Below are 26216 nucleotides of genomic sequence, written 5' to 3' on the forward strand. Positions count from 1 at the left end.
ATTAATTACCAATAGAATAAATCCAAGCTCTAACACCAGAGCTTATTACAGAGACAGCCAAGATAAACTCTAACGCTATCACTCAATTCAAGCTTTAAAGCCTTGAATTCTTCCCGTCACAATCTACGCCCCAGTTTTCTTCTCTGAAATCTCTCTTTTCTTCTCTCTCAAAAGTCTTCTGGAGTTTGAAGAATTTGATTTTCTGTTATATTCATTGGCGTAGCTTCCATCTGCTTATATAGAGAATTACACCGATTTTTATCTTGGGCTTTAGGTCAACAACAACTTACGGCCCAATTATAAACTCAACATGGTTCAACCCGATAAGTCATCTTGCATCAATCTGGTCTGCTATCGTACTTCGATCTGCATTGATCTACCTTCAAGCTTACACCTTCTCGGACACTTCATCTGACTTCTAACCAAGTCCCAGTACTCGAGCAATCGATCAGCATGAAGTCATGAACTCATCCGAAGACTCATCTGACCATCAACTTCGATCTGATCCAAGTATTCGATCTGACCATGAACTCATCTGATCACTGAATTCATCTGATCTGTACTCTTTGATCTGATCTTTTCTCTATTCTTATTCAATTTGATAGAAGCATAGTTCAACATATGTTTTAGAAAAAATAAATTTCTAGGATTAATACTTAAAGTACTAGCTATCAAAGGTTTGGGAAACTATAAACCCAACCGAATTATTTTGGGAAGTGAGGGAACGTAAACCTAGCCATTTTTTTGTGTAATTTCATAGATTGGGGTGGACATAATTAGACTGACTTAACAAATTGACATCATTTTGACATCTCTAACTTAACATATAATGTTGTTATCTTTGGCACCTTACATGTTAGGTTGATGATTGCAATTTACTTTGATCTTCTTCCGATCTAAAGCTTTAACCACTCAAAATTTGCCCCCTTATCTTTTATTTTCATTTCAATCTATTTAATTATTCAAATGATTAGATTTTGACTTTGGTCCACTATGGTACTTTCATGTTTCATAGGGGTAATATGCAGATTTTGTTCATTATGATCATAATTTAGACCATTTAAAGAAAATTCAATAAATAATCAAAGAGCATATTTTAACTTGAAATCTAGTCGATCTTCTTAATAATTAGGAAGTAATCGAACAGAGCTTTTGAATTATTGAGTTTGACTTATTTATAATGCAATCAATAAATTATAAATTTAAATATTCATTAAAAATTAAATCTTATATTCCAAGACTATAATTAAATTTGTAATCTTATTTTAATAAATAAATTTAATAAATTTTTCTATATTTGTCATAAATAAAAATAGGGAAAATAGTTATTTTGGTCCCATAATTTTATCACATTTATATTTTAGTCCTCTATATATGTTTTCAAATTTAAGGTAGTGTTTGGAATAACTTCTAGAAAGCGCTTCTCACCTTTATCTCAACAAAATTTCAAAATTTTGTTAAAGAAAAGTTGAGAAATTAGAAGCTCTCTCAAACACTACCTAAGTTTCAGTCCTCTAAAAATTTGAAAATTTTAGTTTTTTTCTCGTCAAAAAATCTGATGTGTCACTATACAAGTCACTTCACGTCAGCGCTACATTGGTGTCAAGTCAACGCCACGTAAAAAAAACTAAAATTGACAGATAATGTATATATATATATATATATAGAAATTTTCAGCTGCTTAACTCGCAACCGACCACTAAAATCCGGTACCGTGTTTTAGTTATGCGAAAAAAAAAAAAAAGAAAACAACTAAAACTCAGTATCGAGTTTTAGTGGTCGAGAACGAGACGAGAAAATATTGTTGGACAACTGAAATTTTAGTTATGCGAAAAATCAAAAAAAAAGAAAACAACTAAAACGCAGTATCGAGTTTTAATAATCAAGGACAAGACGAGAAAATATTATTGGACAACTGAAAAATCATCAATATATATATAAATGATACCTAATGTTCGCAAGAAGATCACGTTTTGCACATATCAAAATTTTATATGTATCTATATCTATATATATATATATACATTAACAGTGATACAGGAGTAAGAGAAGAAGGATGGCGAATAATCTGAAGTTAAGAATCTGCAGAGCAGTGGCGTCCACCATGCAATCGTGCCGCTCCAAAGACCCTAATTCCACTCTCCCACAGAACCCCGTACCACCGCCGCCACTCTCCGCCGCACATTTCCCCAGCTTCCACGAACACCATCTTGCCTCCGCCGGAGAAACATTCGAGTGGAAGAAGGAGGGAAAATGGCATGTCGTTGACAAGATCTGCGACAAGACAACCCCTCGCCGGGAAATCAAGATGTCGGGTAACTCTCCGCCGCCGCCCGAGCTGGATAAAAAGAAGCGGCGCGTCAAGAAGAAGAAGAAGAAGAAGAAGAAGAAGAAGAACGTACCCAGCAGGCTTCGTGTCAGCACCTCGTCGGGTGACAGCGGTTGGTACAGCAGCGAATGCGGCGGCGGTGGCGGCGCTGGTGGGCTCGAAAGAGATCACGATGAGGAGGAAACAGAAACCTTAATGAACAACAACATCTCCACCGACGACTCTCCCGCTCACAAACAACAACACAGAAACATGATGATAAACAAAAGAAGACCAGTAGTCTCCTCCAGAAGGCGGCGAGGCGCCTCAAAACCACCGGATGAGGCTGACGGAGAGATCCCGGCGAGATTGTCGATGCTGAAGAAGCTGATACCATGCACGGTGGATGGAAAAGTGAAGGAAAGCTTCGCGGTGGTGAAGAAATCGGCGGACCCATACGAGGATTTCAAGAACTCGATGATGGAAATGATTTTGGAGAAGCAAATGTTCGAGAAGAAGGATTTGGAGCAAATGTTGCAGTGTTTCTTGTCGTTGAATTCCAGGCATTATCATGGGATCATTCTTCAGGCTTTTTCTCATATTTTGGACTCCATTTTTACTACTTCCACTCTTCATCACCCATGAATTTCCACATTTGCCCTTTACCCTCAAACCACCACCCTTCTCTTCTCTTATTTATCATCATCAATCACTATATGCTTTGTTTAGTACTTGAAATTCATTAGTCATCATCAATTTGATATTTTATTATCTTGTCAAAATTTATCCTTTCCATTTCTCCTATATATAACTCAACCTAAAAATGTTTACCTTTTACTTTTAATGATATTATATAATATATAATTAAGATCTTGTAACTTAGTTTCTTAAACAGTTTAAATGATCAGTAGATTAATTTTTTTTACTCATGCTAGTAAAAAGGCCAATGTTGTGACACATTCTCTGGCTAAATTTGATGTTTCTTCCTCTGCATCTTTTTGTTGGATGCCTGAGAATTTTTTTAGTTGGTTGGTTAATCTTGTAATCAGTGACTTAGAATAATTCGTAATAAAGGTTACAAGTTTTCCTGTAAAAAAAATGATCAGTAGACTAATTTAATTCCAAAATTGCAAAATAATTAATAATAATAATAATAAATGTATTTGTTTGTGAAGTAAGTCCACAGTCCACACAGGATATCTTTTGTTTTTGTTAACTCATTAACAAAAAATTTCATAAATTTTATATTTCTCATATTTTTTTTTGATGTATTAAAAACCAAATTATATACATCAAAATGGAATTTTTTTCAAGAGTTGAGATCGTCCCACATAGAGTGATATCAATTGGCATTTTGGATAATACATTTCACATGTATACACAAAAATCCAATTTAGCTAGGATGTATATGAAAATTGGAAAATTTAAGTTTCATGCAATGCAACGGATCCCGTTATATTTTATTGTAGACGTCAAAACGTGTATATTTACACAAATTTGATCCAAACGATCGAGAATCGAAATATAAAATGTTTGACACATATATTTATATATAAAACATATAATATTATCGTGAAATTTTAGGTGGGAAAAAAAAACGCACTTGTAGCTTTGATGGTGTGTTTATTTTTCGGACAAGTGCTTTAACTTTAGTCAAACTTCATCATGCATGATGGGGCATTTTACTTGTTTCTTAATAATTGGATGTGTACTTTTTTATCTGGATAAATGTTTTAATGATTACTAAATATTTAATTATTGAAAAATTAGTTTAACATTGTACCTGCCTAATAATTCTTTTTCCAAAATCTAAATATTAAGTTAGGGTTACATCATTTGCACAATTGTGTATTTTTACAATAGCCTCCAAAATTTAAACATTATTCAAAAATATTATTTTATCATTGAAAAGTTATAAAATAAATGTCGCATATGCATCATGTGATCACGTGACTATTATCAGCTCCCTCTTTCCATTTATGTGCAATTAATTTTAACAGAGCAAGAAACTCCTATAAAATATGTGTCCAAACTAGATATATAAAATCATTAAAAATTTTAATAATGTAATTATATTAGATTTCAATTAATTTATGCAAAATACATGAAACATATCAGATTTACAAGTTATATCTTTTAATTTTTTTCACTTTTCTATGACATGAGAACCTGAAGACATTATTTTTAGCTGCAAATTAGATAAAATTTCGGTTTAAAACTTTTAATAATATAAAATTATATTTCAATTAATTTTAAGCAAAATACGTGAAACATATCGGAGATCAATCATTCTCCCTATATGAACTTTTCCGTGTCCCTCCGTGAATTTACAAGTTATATATTTTCTTTCTCACTTTTTTCACGACGCGAGAACTCAAAGATGTTATTTTTAATTAACTGCATATACTAAATAGAATTTCAGATTAACACAATAAATTTCTAACCACAATGGTCAACATGAAACAGACGCATGAAAATATGATGATAAAAAAATTCAAAAAAAATATTTATTTCACAAAATTTATCACGCTCGTTATATGAATACAGGACATGTAGCGTAAAATTGAGCGAAAATAACAGGAGTCGTACATGTTAAATATGTATTTAAGAGGAATAATATTGATTTGATTTGATATGATTTGACCACGTACGTTAAATCAAATGAGTGCTTCACATGAGGGGAACAAATGCAATGATTTAAAAGTAAATGGTCCACGTACATAAAATGTAATGCACCAGAAATCATTCATTTGAGTCCCTGTGACTTTATTAATTTGACCCCATTTTACCCACTAATTACATTTTAACCCAATGTTAACCCAATAATCACATTCTTCTCTATCATATGATTGCCAGTAATCTTTACGATTCTTATTAATTTTAAGAGTCAAAGATATACTTATATTTTGTTTATAAATTGTTCTAAAATCCCTAATACCCTCCATAACTTTATTATAACTCCCTAGCCAAAAGATTCTTTATTATAACTTCCTAAGACCACCAAACTTGAATATTTTAATGTTTAATTCTTGTACTGGATTTATGCTAATCTATGCTTAAAATCTATAGGTTTTATGCTTAAAATTTAAAGATTTTATGCTTGAATCTGAAGATTTTGTGATCATTTGCAGTATAAAGAATTATCCGCAAAATGGTATCAGAGCTTTAGGTTAATTATTCAGACGTAATATTATTCGTTAATTCATGCTTTTCTTTGTTGAGGAGAAGATTTCTACAAAAGATGACTTCAAACGAAGGTTTGAATCAAGAGGATTTTATTCATATGAAATCCTATAAACAAGTTAATCTATTCACAATAGATTACTTACAACAGATTGTGATTAATGCTCTTAATTTTGAAGAGATAAAGAAAAATAATTTCTAACTCTCAATTTTTAGAGATTACCCCAGATTCCTCTAAACTCTTCGGAGATCTTAGAGAAATTCAAAAGACGGTACAATATTACAGCAATCAGCTGTAATACCTCGGAAAATTGATGAAATCATTAAGAAACAAGAAGAAATTCTTGGAACTCTAAAGGATTTTCAAAATAAAATCATAAATCTAGAACACACTTCGGGTTCTAGAAAAAAAAATACAAGAGGAAGGTTACCACTCTCATTTGGTACCGAACCTTTGTAACATCAGAAAGGTAAAACCAAAATGGTTCAAAAATCTTTAACCAATGATAAAATGATGATTAATCTTATAAAAGCAGTATCAAAAAAAAAACACTATCTGATGACTACTTTAGAAAGATTAAATCTCGAGAATCTACAAGATCTTGCGGATTCATTTGCGAATATGAAAGTAGTAGATCTAAAAATGAATTCCCCTGAGGGTGAACAACCCATAGGGAATCCCCCAAGATATGTGGTTAAAACAGAAGAACCGCATAGTGAGTTCTAGGTTGGAGAAAATTCACATCCAGTAGAAACCAGATCAAGAAGGAGTAAAATCCCACTCCATCAAACTCCTTACGAAAATACTGTTTTAGATCCAATACATCCTTACGGGTTTATGTTAAACCTTGATTTGTTGGACTTCAAAAACAGAGAAGATCTTATAGATGATTGGACGTCAGCTATGAGAATAGCAGTAGGGACATTAGATCTCAATACAGAAGGATTCATTAAACTTCTAAAAATGAGTCTAATGGGATCTGTTAAGATCGCATGAGAGATGACTATGCCAGAAACTAAGAAATCAATCTTAGCAGGAGAATCCCTCAGCGAGATTGGAGAAAGAATGACCATCCTATTTAAAGCACAATTAATAGGAGTAGATTATTTCAATAATCAAGATACAGAGAAAAAAAGAAGATATTCTCAAGCTCTTTATAGACTCGAGTTACATCATATCTGTTTAGTTGATGAATACATTATGTTATTCACTAAATACAGATGAAATTTGGGAGTCGAGGAAAATATATTTATTCAGCTATTTTTCGCAAAAATGCCAAGTTCCTGGAGAGAAATGTTGATCAAAGAATATGTTTCAGGTAATCTCGATACATTGGCAAGACGTGCCTCCTTTTTGAAAGGAAAAATAGCAGAATGGTGCCATATGGCAGCATTACAGAAGAACTACAAGAAAATAAGGGGTATAGTTATGCGTACACCTTTGTGTTGTAGAGAAAATGATCTTCCAACGATCATTGGAAACAGATCACAGAGATTTAAAAGGAAGAAATTCAGAAATAATCCCTATAATAAAAGAATGAAAAGTTCTTGGTCCAAGAACATTTTGGTCCAAACAAAAGGCCAGATCCTATAGATCGGGTAGAAGAAGTGGACCTACAAGAACATCTCCAACAACAGGCTTATCACAAAGTAGGGGAAGAACACCATCAAGAAGAACTTTCAGAAGAACTCATACAAGAGCAGGTGAAAGTTTCAAGAATTGCAACTGCTGGACATGTGGAGCAAGATGACATATATCTACAAATTGTTCAGAAAACGATAAAAAAGGAGTTAAACTCTTTGAAGCAACACCAGATATGGATGATGCGGTCTTCTTTCAAGATCTAGTCCAAGTATATCAATTTGAGAATATCCCCTCAGATGAAAGCTTATACGAAGAAGAGATATTATTTAGTCGAGAAGTTTCTGAGGATGAATCAGAATCAGAATCAAAGTAAAGAGAAAGTGTTTTAGCATGAAACACATGAAAGTTTGGCTGGGTTCTTTAGTCAAACCACGATATCTCATAATATGGTCCAAAGGATTATGAGAGAAAATCCAACATTACAAAAGTACCAAGGATTTTCGGCAGGACAAGTTGAAAGAGTCTTAGGAAACCTAGGGCTAAGACAAAGAAGACATAATTTGATTTATAAGGTATCTAGAAAGGAAATGGCGATCCCTATGGAATTAACCAGTAATCAAATTGAGATGCAGTTAATTCCCTTTGAGGAAATTCGAGAGGAATTACAGAAATTAAAAGCAGAAGTAGCAAAGACAATGTCTTGGATTCATATTGGATCAATCCAGATTATGATCAAAGCTACTTTTAAAGAGGGAATAGATTCACCCATAGATATCGTAGTATGCGAAAAAAGAATGGAGAATATACAAGATGCGGTTCTAGGAACTATCTCGGGAAATTTGTGTGCAGAAAAAATTGTGGGAGTTATTTATCCAAGAATAGCCTACAATTTAGCTGATAGAGATTTTAGTCGAGTCTTGACGTTGCATCAAAACTTCAAGAAAAAAAGACTAATGAAGGAAGGTAATATGTCATATTTTATTACGTATCAAATTTCATATGCTCTTTCTAATACTCACCATTCTGAATTATTTATTAGAAATGAGTTCATTGAAATTCCAGAGATCTTTGGGAAAGTTGCTCAAGCAATATACCCGGAAAGAATCGAGTTTTCTTTAATTCAGGAAACAGACATTCAAATTCAAGACAGACCGGTTCTATATAGAGATCTTAAAATAGAACCCCAAAGGTTATCTTTCCAAGGAGACAGAATGACAAGTAAGAGATGGGACAAATCTCCTATTCAAGAAATTCCACCAGAAGAAAAAGAGTTTTCTATAATAGAAAAACTTAGATCTCCAGTAGGATGGAAAAAAGTGAAAATAGTATTCGAAATTACAAGTCATCGGAACCAATTCCCTTGTAACTCGATTTACTATTTGGAACAACAGGAAAAAGGAATTTACCAAGGAGTGATAAATATTAGAGAATTGGAAGTTCAAATCTGGGGAATTCCAGGAAAAAAAATGGATCAGCTCATTCTTGATCTAGGGAGTTCAAAGACTTGGATGATTCAATAAGAATTGTACGAAATGGAAAACCAAGAGAATTGGATAAGGGACAATCCCTTAATCAGATTCGAAAACTCTGTTCACAAACAGAGGAAGAAGCAACTGCTGAAATTAGTAAGTCATGAACATGATTTACTAGAACGCATTAAAGAAGTAGAAATGTGTAAGCATACTCTACCTTCTGATGCCTTAGAAAAACTAAAGGTAAATAGTCTTAATCGGATTACTAAATTACAACACAGTCTGTTAAAAATGGCGGGGCCATTTAGTAATCCCTTTAAAAAATGACAACAAGTCTTTTCTCCATATACATTCCGATAGAGATGTTGTATGAACAATATAAGACTGAGTACTTTGCAGCTTATATTGACTCGGGAACATGAATTTGTACCGCAAGAAGAGGAGTCTTCCCTGAAGAATATGAAGAAGAATTGCCAAAAATTGCTGAACGAGATTTCTCTCGAAGAATTTTAATTCTTTGCAAAGGAATAAAACAAGCAGAGATCCTTATTGGAGGTGCAGGTCAAACACCTTGGTACAAGGTAAAAATATCACCAATCTATTTCCATGATACAGGAGCTGATATCTTGTTAGGAAATAACTTCTTACAAATGTTTAAGAAGTACACACAAGACAATGAGTCAAGAAAATTTATGTTCACTACAATTTGTGATCATAAAATTATAGTTCAAAGACTCAAGGTTGCTTTTTATCGACAATTGCCGATAATATTTCGCAGCCAGCGTGGTGATAAAGGACAATTTTTTCACCCGAAAATGAAAGATCCAAGAAAGTTTGGAGAAACCATGTTGAAAATAACAACAGAACAAGAACTCCAAACAGAGGATATGGAGTTTCTCAAGGTAACTCTAAATCACAGAGATATAGAGTTAGAAAATAAGGTATCCCTTGAAGATGTCAAAAAGAGACTCAAAGAAAGTTACAACGAGATCCTTTGGCATGGTGGGATAGAAATCAACTCAAAGTCAGTCTTACTCTAAAGGAAGGCAAATAGTATGAATTCGTCAGATATAAGCCTATCCCGATGAACATAACAGATCAAAAGGATATCAGAATGATTATCAAGGAACATTTGGACCTTGGTTTAATCAAAGAAGGAGTTTCACCATTTAGCAGCCCAGGTTTTCTGGTTAGAAATCATGGTGAAATAAAAAGAGGAAAACCCAGGCTAGTTATTAACTACCAAGGTATTAATAAAATATTGGAGTTTGATGGGTACTTCATACCAAGTAGAGAACACCTAATTAGCTGTGTACGAAATGCTAGAGTGTTCTCAAAATTTGATTGTAAGTCTGGATTTTACCAGATTCGAATGGAAGAAGGCAGTAAGAAATTCACAGTCTTCTCCACTCCACAAGGACACTATATTTGGGAGGTTATGCCTATGGGATTGGCTAATGCACCCCAGATATTTCAAAGAAAGATGGATAACTTTTTTAAAGATTATTTCAACTTTATGTTTGTTTATATTGATGATATTCTGATAGCATCAAAAAACATAGACGAACACGTTAAACACTTTGAGATTTTCTCTAAAATTTGTAAACAAGAAGGACTGGTCTTATCTGAAAAGAAAGCAGTCATAGCAACAAGGAAAATTGAATTTCTTGGTATTGAGATTGATGAAACTGGAATAATTCTGCAACCTCATATTGTGAAAAATGTAAAGAATTTTCCAGATAAACTCAAAGACGTAAAACAACTCCAGAGTTTTCTTGGAGTAGTTAATTTTGCAGGTATGTTCATTAACAACCTAGCAATGTACAGAAAGATATTCAGTCCTTTGTTAAAAAAGGATGCTAGGTTTATATGGATCGATGACCATACTAAATGGGTAATCAATTAAAAGAGATATGTAAGAATCTCCCAAAAATGGTTATACCCTTAGATGAGGATGATCTGGTATTATTTACGGATGCCAGTGACGATTGATGGGCAGCAGTCCTTACCAAGATCACTCCAGATGGGGAAATACAATGCAGATACTGTAGCGGTCTTTTTTCATAATCAGAGGCCATCAGATGGGATATCAACGAAAAGAAATTTTATGCAGTTAAAAGGACTTTTGAAAAATGGCCATTATTTTTACTTGCTAAAAAATTCACTATGAAGGTTGATAACACCCAGGTAAAAGCTTTCTTAAGAAATAAAATTGAATCTAAACCTGAGAAAGCTAGGTTATTAAGATGGCAAGCATTATGTCAAAATTATATTTTTGATATTGTTATTATTAAATCTCATGAAAATATTCTTGCAGATTTCTTAACAAGAGATGGAAGGCAGTGACGTGGATTTCATCATGAAAATGCAGAGGCATCTCAGGGAACACCTTGGGTTGCTTCAAACCGAGTTCAACCAGTTAGCCATTAATGCTGAAATGACCGGCAGGTTACAACAAGCTGATCAGATCAAAGTATCTAATCGAATTACAGGATGTATGCAAACTCAAACACAACTATGGGCTGCTATTCAAGGGTCAATTGTGAAGGCTATAGAGAAATCATTGGTTTCTCATAAACAAGATATGATAAAACCATTGGTTTTACAAAAACAAGAAATACAACCACCGGTTGGGAAACAAGATGTTGAGGAAGCTAAAACTCAAGAAACAAGTGTTAATCTATCATCAGCTTTTGATTATCTAGATGAAGCAACAATTGATGAGAATTCCTCATCAAGTCAACCCTCCGCCTCTGGGGTAAAAGAGGAAGAGATCAATTTTAGGCCCAACACTGACAAGGGCAAATCTAAGATCGATACTAACCCAACTATTATTTCTTCATTTCAGGTTTATCAACAAAGGTGGGAGAAATTAAGTACAAGAAGTGAAATTAACCCTAACACTTGTAGGGTTGATGTGGCAGGGATATATCCAATGGTTTGGCTAAAAAACAATGTCAATCCTAAGGATGTAAAGCTCTGATATGAATTTGGAGCCTTGGCCTCAGTTTATACAACGTCACCAAGCTTCCCGGAGATATTTCAGTTACCGAAATGGATTCAGGAAGCAGTCCAAGAAACATGGGCAAATAACGACCATTTGTCCAGAGAAGATGTGCTTGAGTTATACTTTTTCAGTGCAGCTCCGGAACCAACAGTGAAAGGATCACACGAACCCTTTCATTTCATCAAGCTAAGGAGACCTGATATAAATTGTCACAAATTTATCAAGGATCCTAAAACTGAAGAAATATCCTTAGTGTCCACTTTCGGGGAAAATGAGATTTCAACCAGAAGGGCATGGGGTATATGGGTCTGTCTTACTGAGATGGACAAAGTCAAGTTTTCATTTAAAATTTATCAGAATTCTGTGAATGGATCGTTCCTGTTAAACACAATGACAGGAAAAACTACAGCCTTTGCGAAAGAACTCTTTGAAAAGAAGAGAAATCTTTTGTGGAACAACAAGCTGCCGGAGAGTAAAGAAACTCGCCAAAAATTTTGTAACATGGCTCATATTGGACGATTGTCAGAGAATATCTGCTCAGAATGCCCAAATCAGAAGGAGCCAGAATTTGGAAAAACCTTTAGACCCCAAACGGATCGAAAGGATTTTTTCGAGACAAGCAAAGGTGGACAAGGACCACTGAAGATGCGTTTTCACAGGGGCCTACTTCAAAAGCAAAAGATGCCCCGACAACAATAAAGCAAACATGTGAGGAGAATAAAGTCAAAAGAAAGTGTCAGGCATGTGATTCCTCCACTAGTAAAAGATGTCATCAATAATGGCATAAAAAATACAAGGCAACTGCCTCCTCCACTAGTAAAAGATGTCATCAATAATGGCATAAAGAAATACAAGACAGCTGTAAGATTCCATGAAGTTTCTCGGTGAAACGAGTGGAACCTCAGCTATAAATACAAGCGTTCAAGGAAGCTGAAGACATCGATCATTCCCTTCAGTTTTCTTACAAATAAATTGCTGTAATATTTCTCTTTCTATTGTATTAAGTTTTCTTTCATGTATTTCAAGAACAAAGCTACTATAAGTAGCTAAACAAGTTGTCTTCTCCTCTTCAAAGGAGTTGATTTATGTAATAATATTATGTCTGAATAATTTCTTTAAAGCCTCTTGTTCTTTCATGCTCATATTTTATAATTAAATTTATATATCATACGCCTTAAGGTAGAAAACGAATTAAGGTTGTGCTGAGTGTCGTTGAAGGAGCTTGTGCAGAAACCATCTGTTGCGACTGCGTGGTTGGAGTGTGAGGAGCACTTCGTAAAACTCGGCAGGTATGACCCGACGACATTTTGGTCAAAGAGGTATTTGAATTTAATTCATCTTACGGAAGCATGTTGGACCCTAATTCGGAGTATATCGGCTGAAAACCTTGCGTAACTGATAGTCTTGCATGGTCGGGACTGGTTCGATAGGTTAACAATGTCACGTACAAAGGATTAGTTACTAAATAATATTTAATTCAAAAATGGGGACCACTAGGGAGTTGAAATAAAAAAAATTGTGGTTAGAGAGTTAAGATAAAGTTTGAAGGGTTGGTAGGGATTTTTAAATCATTTACCCTTAAAATAACTATATTATTTATTATTGTATATTTTGTTTTTGTTCACGGTTTTTTATTGGATTTGCCGAGTGACCCAAAATGGGAAAAAATTTAAGTAGCATCCAATTTTACGGTATCAGAGATTCTTTACCTATTTACCTCACCATGATTTAAGGGGTAGCTCCCAGCTAGGGTTAAAAGCGTGCCACGACTTTTAAATAATTAGAACAACTGACTGTCACTTTTATTAATCAACTTCACCGCCATAGGTAAGTTTGTTTGTTTGTTTTTCTATCGTATAAAAAAATGTAAATTTCGAAACGAATGTGTTGATAATAATGTGGTCATGCTATAATTCGAAACCTGAAAAAAAAATCTGATTGAAACTAGTACGACGATAACTATGTCCTCTACTGTGGAGACGAAAAATCGAGATTGAAGCATGATCTAAATTTGTGGATTAATGCTCCTCGTATGCGATTTTACACTGCAAAATGGAATCATTGGCAAAGCAAAGGTGGTATTCCTCTCGACTCTTTTGGCCAAATACTGGTTTTGACGATAATAAGTGAACACCTGAAATTGCAAGAAACTTTCCGAATTTCCTTAATTTTGTTCCTGGACTTTTATCCTCTAATTAGGTGGTTCCTATTTCAAATGATAAAGGAACTTATCATTTAGTGAACGGGCTTCTAATTGGCATGGCTTTTATTCTTTCCCCAAGCTTCATGTTTACAATTCAAAATGTGATGTTTAGTCAATTTAAGCTACTCTTAGTGGTGAGAAAATTAACTAAATTACCTCAATACCACTTCAAGTCGCAGCATATCTCTGAGGATTTCGACATGGACAAACTATTTATTCTCTGGTTATGCTGTACGGCTTGGTTTTATTAAATTTCGGTTCGGAATTCTATATGAAACACTCTTAACCTTCACACGAATACCAAGAATATATGCACATTTGCCCAAACTACATCATTTAAATGGAAAAAAAAATATCCTAAAATGAAGCGCAATTTTATTAGTAGCTTCTAAACATAAGTTATAATCACAATCATTGTATAACTTAACTTGTCTAAAAAATAACAATCAAGGTGTCACCGTTTATCTACTGAAATATAACCAGCTTTACACTCGGTCTTTAGGCACTAGTTGCCAAAAGAGGACTCGAACTATCACCACAAATTGATATCCAATGGGAAAAAAACTCTTCAGGTATAGTAAAACGCCACAGATGGAAAACCCGTTCTTCTACTCGGATGGCCATCCTCCGAAATTTGTCGGAAGGTCAAATGTATGAGGAAGAACCAACATCGTCACTTCGAGTACAGAACATTCTCATGATTACCTGCAAATTTTGTGGCACTCCCTGCTTAAAAAAGTAATATTTGATCACAATAATCTTCAGAATGTCCATTAAATTAATGGTAACCACAAAAGAAGAAATAGTGAATTCATTTGAAATTCCTTTTAAGACTTTGGTTACTTGGAAACTATAAGTCAATGATTTTCTTGGATCCTTTTGGGTTGAAGAAGCCTTACATGATCATCACTTCAAATAATCTCTGAGTGATTTTAAAATCACAACTGGTAAAAATCAACAAGTACACCTTGCAATCACGCAGGAGAAAGCTATCTTGTCATTGACATGCTGTATATGCTTTATATCTTACTTAATAACAGAGCAAAAAGTGCAAGGGTCAAGACTTGAAGCACCCACGTTCGGAGGTATTTCAAGAACTTAGATGCAAATTAAAACGCACTGATAAGCTTATCAGATCTACAAATATTAACCATCATATCTTAAATATGACCAATAGCCTACGTAATTTTTTAACCATGACAGTCTCAATGTCTAAGAAAAACATTTGACAGGAATCAGTAACAACAAACACAGAAATCTCAAAGCTTCAACAGCAAACTAAAAAAGAGGTGCTACTTGAAATGGAGCACCATCTCACCTAGTGACAAAATTGTTTTATGCACTATCAGATGTAAGAAGAGCAGTTACTTTACCCACAGCAACAGTTTTCCCTGGCAGAAAAGGAATTCAAATGAACTTAACAAGGTTGAGTAAGCAGCATCAGAGAATAATAATTTACACACAGCCAAATGTTTTTCAAACCTTCAGTGCGAAGAGTGAACCGTCCAAGTTGAGGAAAATCGGAGAATTTCTCAATGCATATCAAGTTATTCACCTGAGGCAAAAAATGTAGCAACATCAATTATGTCAATCCCCTAAAAACAAAAATCAGCAGAGAACTATAATGCTAAGATTAGGAAATATTAAACATAACAGAAAGCACATACCATAAATTGATAGATCAGTTCAACTAAGATTAAACAAATTTTAGAAAGAAACTAATACATTTTTCAAGTAAAACTAACACCACATACAAGTATTTATTATAACAAGAAAAGATGCGAAGCTAAGTTAACCTGGATGCGGCATACAACAACTGCAGCATTCTTCACGAAGAGAGGTTTTCTTTTCATAGGTTTTTTAGTTTTGGGATCAATCTGTTGCATCAAATCAACAATCTCACACTCCTCCACAACTGCATGGATGTGCAAAACAGCCTTGTATCCAGCAGTAAAAATTGCCTAACACAAGAAGCATACCTCTTTAGATACAACGATTTTTATATCAGAATAAATAAATGGATAAAACAATTTAGCAAATGAACAACAAATATGCACATGAATACGCAGACAAGTATGCGCATTAAAAGATCAAGAGAAAAATAACATGGATAAATAGATCGAAGAGAACCATACATTGTCGAGCAACTCCAGAATCTGCAACTGTGCAACAAATTCAGAAACAGCAGCTATTTGGTTTGCTGTAAACACAATCGAATAATTTTGGTCAAAAATAAATAAAGCACTTGAGAATTGAACAAACAAATGCATTACACAGAACCAAGACTTCCACCCATCGAATTCATTCAGGAATTTGAATGAAAATGTGAGACTAATAATTACCAACATTAATAGAATCACTATCATTGAACTCAGAGAAATCACTATCATTGAACTCAGAGAGGAACACTGTCCATGTTCTGAGAGTCTCTCTCCTTTAACTATTAAACAATGACCATGAAAATTTCTAAAAGAGCCACCTCATCGATATTTAGAAACTTTGAACTAAATTTTCTGCAGAAAGCTCTTGATATGCATTTGTCATTTTTATAAATTTCAAACCAAAAAAAGGGAAAGAAGAGATTAAAGCACAACACAAAGTGTACAGACACTGGATGATCCATGAGAACTTCAATTCAGTAAATTCAATTCAAATGGGAAAAGTTGCAATCTCCATCCCAATAGAGCTACAATGCCACCGATCCCCGCAATTAGCACAGTACAAAATCACAACACATATAATACACAAAAAGATACTTCCGGAAAAAAAAAAGATACTTCCGCAATATTAGATGAAATTCAGGAGAATCTACCTATTTTACCTACCAGTGCTGCATAAGACAAAACCAGAAACGATATCCTCTTCCTCAATCCCAGAAACCCTGACTCTCAAATTTTCACCAGGTCCGGCACGACCAACTTTATCTTCATCACAGAAGATGGCTAGAACTTTCACCTGGACCTGAAAATTGTCAGAGCATAAGATTTAACCCAACAGTTATTCATGCATTCATAAAATAAAATTTCGTGCAAGGACAGAAATAAGGGGAAATAGAACCTTATTTGGCATGATCAACAAGCTATCGCCTTCACGAATACTCCCAGATTCTACTTTGCCCATAACAACAGTTCCCATGTCTTTGAATTTGTCAATAATGGGCATTCTAACACAACAATCAGTCAAGCGCATAAAATTAGGCCAAAAAGTAAGCATATACGTTCCCAAGTAAATCAAGAACAAAAGTGGCAATTTAAGAAGACAAAAGCATATTAGAAATTATATATTCTACCTGAATGGACCTTTTGGATCACGTGTAGGGACTTCAACACCATCAAGAGCTTCAAAAAGGCATGAACCCTTCCACCATGTGCAGACATTTCTGTCCACTCTTGTCTTCATGTTTGTACCCATAAGACCAGATATGGGAAGAAATTGTACATCTGAAACCAGAGACAAAAATATATAAAATAATTTATGAACATAATATTCTGTAGTCATGAAAAATTCATTATGTAGTAGAGCATCTGTAGTCACATTGAACAACATTTTAAAATTCTTTCCTGAAATAAGGCTTCACATGGACACAACACAAGATGGCTACATGGATTTTTAAAAAAGTCATGTACATGACAGAAAAATGGTGGACACATAATTATGCGTATACATATACATACATATATATGTAGATTACATACAAAGGTTTGTAAACTTACTGAAAATGAAAATAAAAACCGATTATATCAAGAAAAACTATCGGAATTAAAAGAGACAAGTGTGCCAACATACAAGAAATAAAATAAAACTTTATTGCAACAAATAAATTATATTATATTAAAATAAAAAATATAGTTCGATAAATAATAAATTCACTAATAAATTGAAAGACAATAATTTATTCAAGTATTAAAGTTGAAATAATTTTCAAACATACAAAAAGAGCTTCACTAAAAAATGAATATGCTTTTGACTATTTGCTCTAAACTTTTGAGAAATATCACAAATTAGTACCAACATCTCAAAATTGTGTCCAACACTCCTCATTGTCCTGTCTCACTCGTCCAATTTTTTTCTTTTTCTATTAATTTATCGTATGCCTTGGCATATCCGGCACACAAGTCATGCCATGAGGTGTGAAGTTGAATTCTGTTATACTGAGAGCACGTGGCCTCATTTCTATAAAATTTGAATCCAGAACTACACCTTTTTCTCGCCACTTCAGCTTCATGGTTCAGGCAAGGAACCAAATTAAGCTATTGAATTCAAGTCCAATTAACAACATAATGACATGGCTCACACTCGATAACAAGCACAATCCAGTAAAATAAACAAATAAAAACTGTCTCTCACTCCGATGCTCCATGTGAAGGAAAAAATGCATCATTGGTATGAAAAATGTATGCTCCAACAGGGAATTTACCTTTCTTCACATTGTAACCTGAAGACTTCAGAAATGGCAACATTTTTGACTCGATCTCATCATATCTGCAATTACACAACAGCATCAACACAAGGCAAATATAAAATACAGAATTTTCAGATGCTCGCTCAACTCTCAGACAAAGGCACCTCTCTTTTGACCAGTTCACAGTAGGATCGTCCATTTTGTTTACAACGACAAGAAGCTTCGAAACCCCCAAAGTTTTTGCTAATTGAACATGCTCGCGTGTCTGTCCACCTCTCTCATAACCAGTTTCAAATTCTCCCTTCCTGGCAGAAATTACCTGTAACCATAAGATGAATAAATAAATGAAAGAGAAGAAGTCAATCTATCCACATAAAATATAAAATTTAACATTTATAGGTGTACTTACCAATACACCTACATCAGCTTGAGACGCTCCACTAATCATGTTAGGTACATAGCTCTTGTGACCCTGAATTACCAAAGTTTAAAAGAAATGTGTTACACCACGAAGTGCAGAAAAATCAACCGGTGTGTAAAATGGTAATAGAACTGTCTGATGAAGCATGCTCATTTGATGTCATATATAATGAAACTTTAAAAGACTCGTCTTAAGATTCAATGCATTTTCAATCTCCCTCAAGAACGATATAAAACTTTTCATATCAGAAATACAGATCAATTTAGAACAGAGATGTAATCAGTTAAATCTTTTTACAATAAAAAATGCATTCAAAATGAATTACAACTGAACTTCTACGAGAAAAATCACAAAGAAGTGAATAAAAGGAAAATACAAATTACCGGGGCATCCAATATTGTAAATCTAGTAGTTTCCGTTTCAAATGAAGCTCGACCAACCTCGACTGTTTTTCCCTTCAAAAGAAAAATAGGACAACAAGTCACTCATCTCTTCACACATTCAAACACATTTGGAGGACAACGAACGCCAGACATTACTCAGTAGCCAAAGCTACAGATACGTACCTTAACCCTCTCCTCTTCATTTGTGTCCATGATATAAGCCATGTACCTGGTTTTTTTATCAAGTAAACAAAATCAATAAAACCGAAGCTAGATCAAGCAATGATATCAATCAGGCAGTTGAATGACTGCAAAAATTATCCCACCAGTAGATTGTCAAAGTAGGTTGGGCCCGCAGGGTTGGCAAGCCCGGCCAAATAGTGGGGTGGGGTTGACAATTTTCAAACCCGCCAAATATAACTAAAAACTGGTAAGGCGGGATGCAAAAGAGGCGGGTTGGGATGGCACTTTTCCAACTCACCTGAATGGCGGGCGGGCCCTTCCCACCGGCCCGTTTCGGAAAAAGCTTCCAATATGTTTGGGAATTAGCAAGAGATTGATGAATATAAGGACTCGGGAGATTGCAGAAACAAGACACGAGACGGAAACAAGCCAAAATTCATTTGGGCTTCCACCTACTTTCGTTACAGAAATTTAGCACAAATTTTATGACATTTTTGGCAAGAAATTTGAATTGTATAGAGGCTTCATAAGCTAATCATATGTGAAATGAACAACTGTAATGGGCAAGAATTAAGGACAAACTACTGATATCAAGGATCTGGATGATATGGTGGAAGATCCAAAAATAAGGAATTGATTAGAAGGGTTTTATTTAGTTTCCTTATTTAATATTGCATGCATTCTAGCCATTAATAAGGGGATTACGTCAGATTTCTTGCTAGGAACATTATTTGTCTTCCTTGTATTTAAATGACTATTGTTAATGGAATAAAATCATCCAGAATTCTAAATCATATAGTGAATGCGAGATCGCGAGGTTCTCTCAAAACGAGCCTCGAAACCCAATCCAAAATACATTGATCATCCCATAACATGATCCAAACCTGGGACCATAATAACAACATTGCAGCAGATGAAGCTGCAGTTAAAAAATGAGGCTTCTGTTATGCAACACGAGGAGTTATAAGCATCAATTTTTCAGTAAATATTCACGAGTATTTTGAACCAAATTGGAAGTAACTAACACATGCAAGTTATCGTAAGATGCAAGTAGCACTCACCAACTCTCTCTACTTTTATCTTTTGCCTCTTTCTCATACTTTTGGATAGTTCGGTCATCAACTTGACCACTGAGAAACAATATTTGCCCTCCAGTTGTCGACTTGCCAGCATCTGCAGAAACGATGAATAATGTTGCTCATCATAAGAAACTTTGATTATTGATATGATAAAGAGCAGCAACAATTTATATGGATCTCTCAATTGAAGAAAAATTCAGATTATGTATTTGTGTTTCATTCCAATGCTCTTTGAACCCCAGTGTATGATGAATGCAACAATTTATATGGATCTCTCAATTGAAGAAAAATTCACTTACCAACATGGCCAATGAATACAACATTCAAATGTCTCTTTTTATTCTCCACCACATCCACAACTTCCTTTGGAGCAGAGATTTCCTTTTCTTTGACTGAACATACCAATCAAAAGTCAAAACATAAAATAAAATCATTAAAATAAACTTAATTTTGAACTTTAAAAAAAGAAAAATCACGATTCAATGTAGCATCCACCCGAAAACAGAACTTCTTAACAATAAAATAAATTCAAAGAGACCTTTCAATTTAATCGAATGGGGACTTCGAAGCAAACAAAAAACAACAGATTGAGGATGCAAAGGGGCGATAATCTAGCATAAAGCAGCATTGGCGGTATTTTAACATAATAATATAATATTACAGTTTTATTTTGTTATCTATGATACGCCATAAAGAGGAAAAATAAATAATTTAAGGTAAAATTTATCTATCATCACGTTTATGACATTTAATTACAGAGAGATGTGACCTTTAATAAGGCCTTATTCTTGCTTATAGGACGTCTTGATGGAATTAGGACGTCTTGAAAGGTTATTAGTATATCAATTATTAAATTATAGGTTAACATTGATGTTCATTATGTGCGCAAATCCAGTATTGAGCAAACAATTTATCCTCGTCAAAAAAATTATACTCTAAATTGTAAGTAAATTAGATGAACAAATATAAAGGTGAGAACAAACATAAAATGGGTGTTATAGATACACATGGGATATACAAAATCGATCAAAAGGTGACTATTTAAGACATTTTCTCTTGCTGTTATTATACTTTTTTTATATTTAAACTTTTTTATAATAAAAACAGAACAAACCAGGCAACATCATGCAACATAATACACCATTACACTATCAAAACAAAATTTGGCAGAGATGGCAAGCATTTAAATGCTACAGGAAGATGAGATAATATTATAAGTTCACTTGCAAGCCAGTTCAGGGATACAGTGCTGATCAAACATTAGATTCAGCAACTACCAACCTTCAGATACATCTCTTTCCTCTTCTTGCAATGGTTTGGAGTTTGTACACGTAGTGCTGGCCAAACCTAAAGCCATCAGCAAAATGAACACCTTTTACACATGAGAACAAAGATCGATAAATTATAAATTTATTCTTCTGATGCTAAAAAGATGTATATATGCATTGAAGACAAAAGTAATAATAAAAAAATTTTGGGTACATAATTCTCAATCTTCAAGCATAAATCACAAGGTTATGTTGTCTGGTGGCTTGTGCTACCCAAAAAACATAAAATTGGATGAAAAATTCCCTCTGATCTACTATGCAACAGCATGTGACTTGACCTACCTTTATCCACCTCCGAATTTAATTCTACATCAAGCTTCCCATCTTCTTTGTCACCAACAATAGTATCTTCTGCAAGCAATAAATTACGACCTCACAAAAATTACAGTAACAAGAAGAAAACTCCACTTAGATTCTTATGGATCGAAGGATTTTGTTTTGAAAGATGGTTATTATTCCTCTACTCATAAAAGAAAATATACAGATTCTTGAATATGTTCTCATAATTTTTGTTTTATTATGACATTAGCATGTCTCAAAATCATGAAATAAGGTAGAGGTTTTCAAATTCATGGCAAACAAGCCAAAATTCTTAAATAAAAACCAACCTTCATGCTCTCACACGCAGAGAATAGTAGAAATATTAAAAAAAGCTTAGCTTTTTAACTTCTATCAAGTTAAACAATAGAATTAATAAGAATTACATAGAGAATTAAACTAAACAACAATTATACCTGATGAATCAAGTTGCAACGCCTTGATATCCTCCTCGATATCTACATCAGTTAGCAGCAAAAAATAAAAATAAAAGACATCTACAAAATAATTGAGCAATTGAAAAAAACAACATATCACAATTATCGACACAGGTAACTTCAACAAAAAGCAATCACACCACTCCTTTCAAATCAGATAAACGACAAGGAACAGTGATAAAAATAAATGAATGAAAAGGAATCGAAAAAACAAAAACGAACTCATCAAATGAACTTTGGCGGCGCACTAGGGTTTCAGATGTTGTGGTGATCTTAGCAGTGGCAGCAATTTTGGGCTGCAAGATGCGGCGAGAAATATGATATCAGATGTGTGAAAATTTCCAATAGGGTTTCTATACTCTCGTGAACCGGGTTTATTTGCACGAAGCTTTGTTCACAAACTCGGTTTAAAGGATTAAATTTGGATTACAACATTTTAAATTTAATTAATATACTAAATCGAAGTATACTAAAGCAAGGAATTTTTTTAATTCCAATACCTGGGGAAAGTAGTAAATAAATAAATATCAGAATTTCAAAAAACATTATAACATACATAGACTATAACAGGCGTGGAAAATATTTTTAGTAAAAGTATGATCGTTTTAAGAAAAATAATTTAAACAGTTTGAACATACATGAGAGGTTTTTTTTTTTCCTTTTTTACATAACTTAAATTAAATAATAAAAACGAACGTTTAAGCATGTGTGAATACAAAATTACAAATGTTTGAACTTTTCTTTTATGACGATGAAACTCGTAGCCGGTGCCTTTCGGTGCGCAATGAGTACACCCTTGGGTTGACGTAATAACCTACAAACCACATTAGCCAACTTAAACCGCACCACAAATGTTTGAACTTCACTAGATTACCCCTATTCTTTATATTCCGGTTCCTGAGGAGAATCAATGGGATTGGATTGTTAAAACGAACCAACCAGTTCAATTCCATTGGAAGCCAAATGAAGCAATTGGCTACCCTTAGTTTTATATTGTAATTTTATTTTTCGTCATGTTTAGAAAAAATTTTATATTTTGAATTTAAAATTCTAAGGTTACCTGGGATACTTATTGTAATTTGCGCATGTGTTGAGAAATACAATGAATGGGGTATTTAACATGCTAATTGCTACCTACCTATGGTGACTTCGAGGCATTAATTATAGATCAACCGTTTTTTTATCTTTGGCGTCTCTTGCCCATGTCCCTTGTCATTAATTTCAAGGGAATGGAGTGATTCCTTTTTGGTAGAAGTTGTATGTGTCATAATTGTGATATGTGGTTTTTTTCACTTGCCCCATTATGTTGTTGATGTCTTGTTTTGTGTGTTGACTGATATAGATATGGAGGAGGATATCAAGGCGTTGCAGCTTGATTCATCATGTATAATTATTGTTTAATTTAATTCTCTACGCATTTCTTATTGTTAATATTGTTTAACTTATCAGAAGTTGAAAAGTTAAGTTTTTTTTAATGATGATTATTACTTTATTCTCTACATGATAGATCATGAAGGTCGTTTTTTGATTAAGAATTTTGGCTAGTTCGTGGTGAATTTGAAAACCTTTTTTATTTTATGGTTTTGAGACATAGTAATGACTTGACAAAGATGGAGATTTTTCATCCAGATTATATATTTTTTGGTAGCACCAGACGACATAACGTCGTGACTTATGCGTATAATGTCATGAGGATTGCTTTTAATGGTCTTTCTGTTTTTATCATCTACATATGACATCTACCATTTTGAGATGAGAACTCATATTCGGTTTACTAAATGCTGCTTTATAAATGACAAGAGAATTTGAAACTAAAGAAACTGAATAGATCACCTGAAGATTATTATGTCTACCCAAAAATCTTTTATTATTACTTTTGTCTCAATTATAACTTATTGATCTTTGTTCTCGTGTATAAAAGGTAATCATTTTCCTGATGGCTTTAGGTTTGGTCAGCAGACTCAGCACAAAGTGTACAAACTCCAAACCATTGCAAGAATAGCAAAGAGATGTATCCAAAGGTAGGTAATTGCTGAATCTAGTGTTTGATTGTGTCCCTGCAATTGCTTGCAAGTGGACTGATAATATTATCTCCTCTTCCTCTCTGACAAATTTTATTTTGATGGCATGATGGTGTATTACGTTGCATAATTGTCGCTTGGTTTGTCCTGTTTTTATTATAAAAAAGTTCAAAGATAAAATTTGTCTTAAATAATCAAGACAATAAGTTAAAATGAGTATACCCTACCCACCCCCTAATTATCAAATCAATGATTCTGTGGTAGGCTTGAAGCATTCTAATCATGAAGTGGAAGTGGAAAAAACGAAACCTAGATCCGAACTAAATAATGATACGCCTTCGAACATATAACATAAGTTGCGGAAACCATCATTAATCTTGGAAGAAACATAGCAATAATTAGTCGGCTAAAAAAACACAGGAAAACATGAATCAATATTTGAATTAAGTCTAAAAATACCAGTGCCACCATCGCCGGCAATTACGAACTGGTAATCCACGGTCTGTTGGTTCGGCAAAGCCTGAACATCACAACAAAAGAAGATCAGACAAATCAACTCAACACAAACATAAATCTACTACACAGTATGAACATTTACCATGTGTTTTTTCTGCGGTTTTCAGCAAAAGGCGATGCTTGAGAGAGAGGATGTGTTCGTAAAATCTGCGAATGGTGAGTTTGTATGTGCACGGATACACGGATTCGGGAGCCCTAATGCGAAGCAGATTTTTGAAGCTTTTAGCTGACGCGATGATCTGAACCGTTGGATCATAAATCGTAGCGATGTCTTGTCGCATGTTTTATTGGGCTTGTACTTGGGCCAGATTGTCCGATTAGCTTTTCTATTAAGTTTTATTCGATTTTTCGTTTGATAATTAACTTTAAAAAATAATAATTTTTAGCAGCAATTTTTTTTGAGATTATTTTTGAATCAAACAATCAAGATGTGAGGCTTCGATTTTAATCATAATCTTAGAGTAAAGCAATTGATCACACAATTAAATAATAAAAATTAAGACATCAAAATATTTTTTTTTAAATGAATAGTGCCCGCTCGATCGGTAAGATTTTACCGATCGAGCGGCCAAATAATTCTAAAACCACTACCCAGAAATCAGGACGCCCGCTCGATCGGTGAAATCTTACCGATCGAGCGAACAATAAATGTCCAGTTCTCTGACTCGGTATAGGGGTGCTCGCTCGATCGGTAAGATTTAGCCGATCGAGCGAGATGCTCTGTACCAGAAAATTCTGGTTTTTCTTCTCCAATTCCAACTCAACTCAAACCAAACAATAATAACATAAAATCCCAATCAACAAGATACAAATGATTAGGTTTAGAGTTATACAATCCTCACAAAATCACATGCATAAAAATTCATCTAGTTCGAACTTATTCAATACAAAAAGGAGTTCAAATACATAAACGACTCCTAACATCCAAGCCTCACTCTATCCTCTCAACCATCTAGTCATGCTGTCTCTGACTCGGTCCTGCCCCACCTGTTGCCAAGTACACATACAAACAAAGACAACAGCCGGATAATCCGGTGAGAATAATATTTCCAGTAAAAGAGAGTAGCATACAATATCACATAATATATAATCAAATTTCACATATACCTCAAGTAATTCATTCAATTGCGGAATTAAAATGATATGCATGACTTTAAAACTTTTGGATTATCAGACTCAGATAATCAAAAGAAATTCTTATTTCTTTCTTCGGTTTGGGATCCAGAGGTTAAAATACCCAACAATCACACCGAACACCCCTTTCGAGATGGATGAGGTATATTTTAATCCTCTAGACTCTAGGACATTACAGTGAGTTAATCGACACTCGTAATAAATCACCTACCAAGGTCACTCAACTATAATCTTCA

At 34.0% G+C, this 26216-nt stretch overlaps 2 protein-coding genes across 4 annotated transcripts; one reads left to right on the top strand and one right to left on the bottom strand.

Annotated features, from left to right (window-relative positions):
- Window positions 1-2056: 2056 nt before the first annotated feature.
- LOC140885212 (uncharacterized) lies at window positions 2057-3098 on the top strand. Its single transcript, XM_073292158.1, has one exon. It carries the CDS (start codon window positions 2057-2059, stop codon window positions 2951-2953), a length of 897 nt encoding a protein of 298 aa, XP_073148259.1. The 3' UTR covers window positions 2954-3098.
- Window positions 3099-14116: 11018 nt separating this feature from the next.
- Window positions 14117-25076, bottom strand: LOC140881277 (uncharacterized). 3 transcript variants are annotated; one of them, XM_073286462.1, is made up of 21 exons: window positions 24929-25013; window positions 24790-24850; window positions 22532-22605; window positions 22289-22330; window positions 21837-21905; window positions 21508-21573; window positions 20526-20618; window positions 20209-20320; window positions 19148-19193; window positions 18965-19036; window positions 18570-18632; window positions 18325-18479; window positions 18176-18240; window positions 17048-17198; window positions 16816-16921; window positions 16584-16719; window positions 15894-15958; window positions 15555-15719; window positions 15241-15313; window positions 15077-15149; window positions 14117-14484 (listed from the first exon to the last, which is right to left on the bottom strand). In XM_073286462.1, exons 3-20 carry the CDS (start codon window positions 22533-22535, stop codon window positions 15094-15096), a joined length of 1539 nt encoding a protein of 512 aa, XP_073142563.1. In that variant the 5' UTR covers window positions 22536-22605; window positions 24790-24850; window positions 24929-25013; the 3' UTR covers window positions 14117-14484; window positions 15077-15093. The 3 variants fall into 3 exon arrangements, with proteins under 3 accessions (XP_073142563.1, XP_073142562.1, XP_073142561.1); XM_073286461.1 differs by lacking the exon at window positions 22532-22605 and having other exon boundaries at window positions 14117-14463; window positions 24929-25076; XM_073286460.1 differs by lacking the exon at window positions 22532-22605 and having other exon boundaries at window positions 24929-25076.
- Between the last annotated feature and the right edge of the window lie 1140 nt (window positions 25077-26216).

Source organism: Henckelia pumila, chromosome 2 (genome assembly GCF_033568475.1).
Source record: "Henckelia pumila isolate YLH828 chromosome 2, ASM3356847v2, whole genome shotgun sequence".
In the NCBI taxonomy this organism is placed as follows: domain Eukaryota; kingdom Viridiplantae; phylum Streptophyta; class Magnoliopsida; order Lamiales; family Gesneriaceae; genus Henckelia; species Henckelia pumila.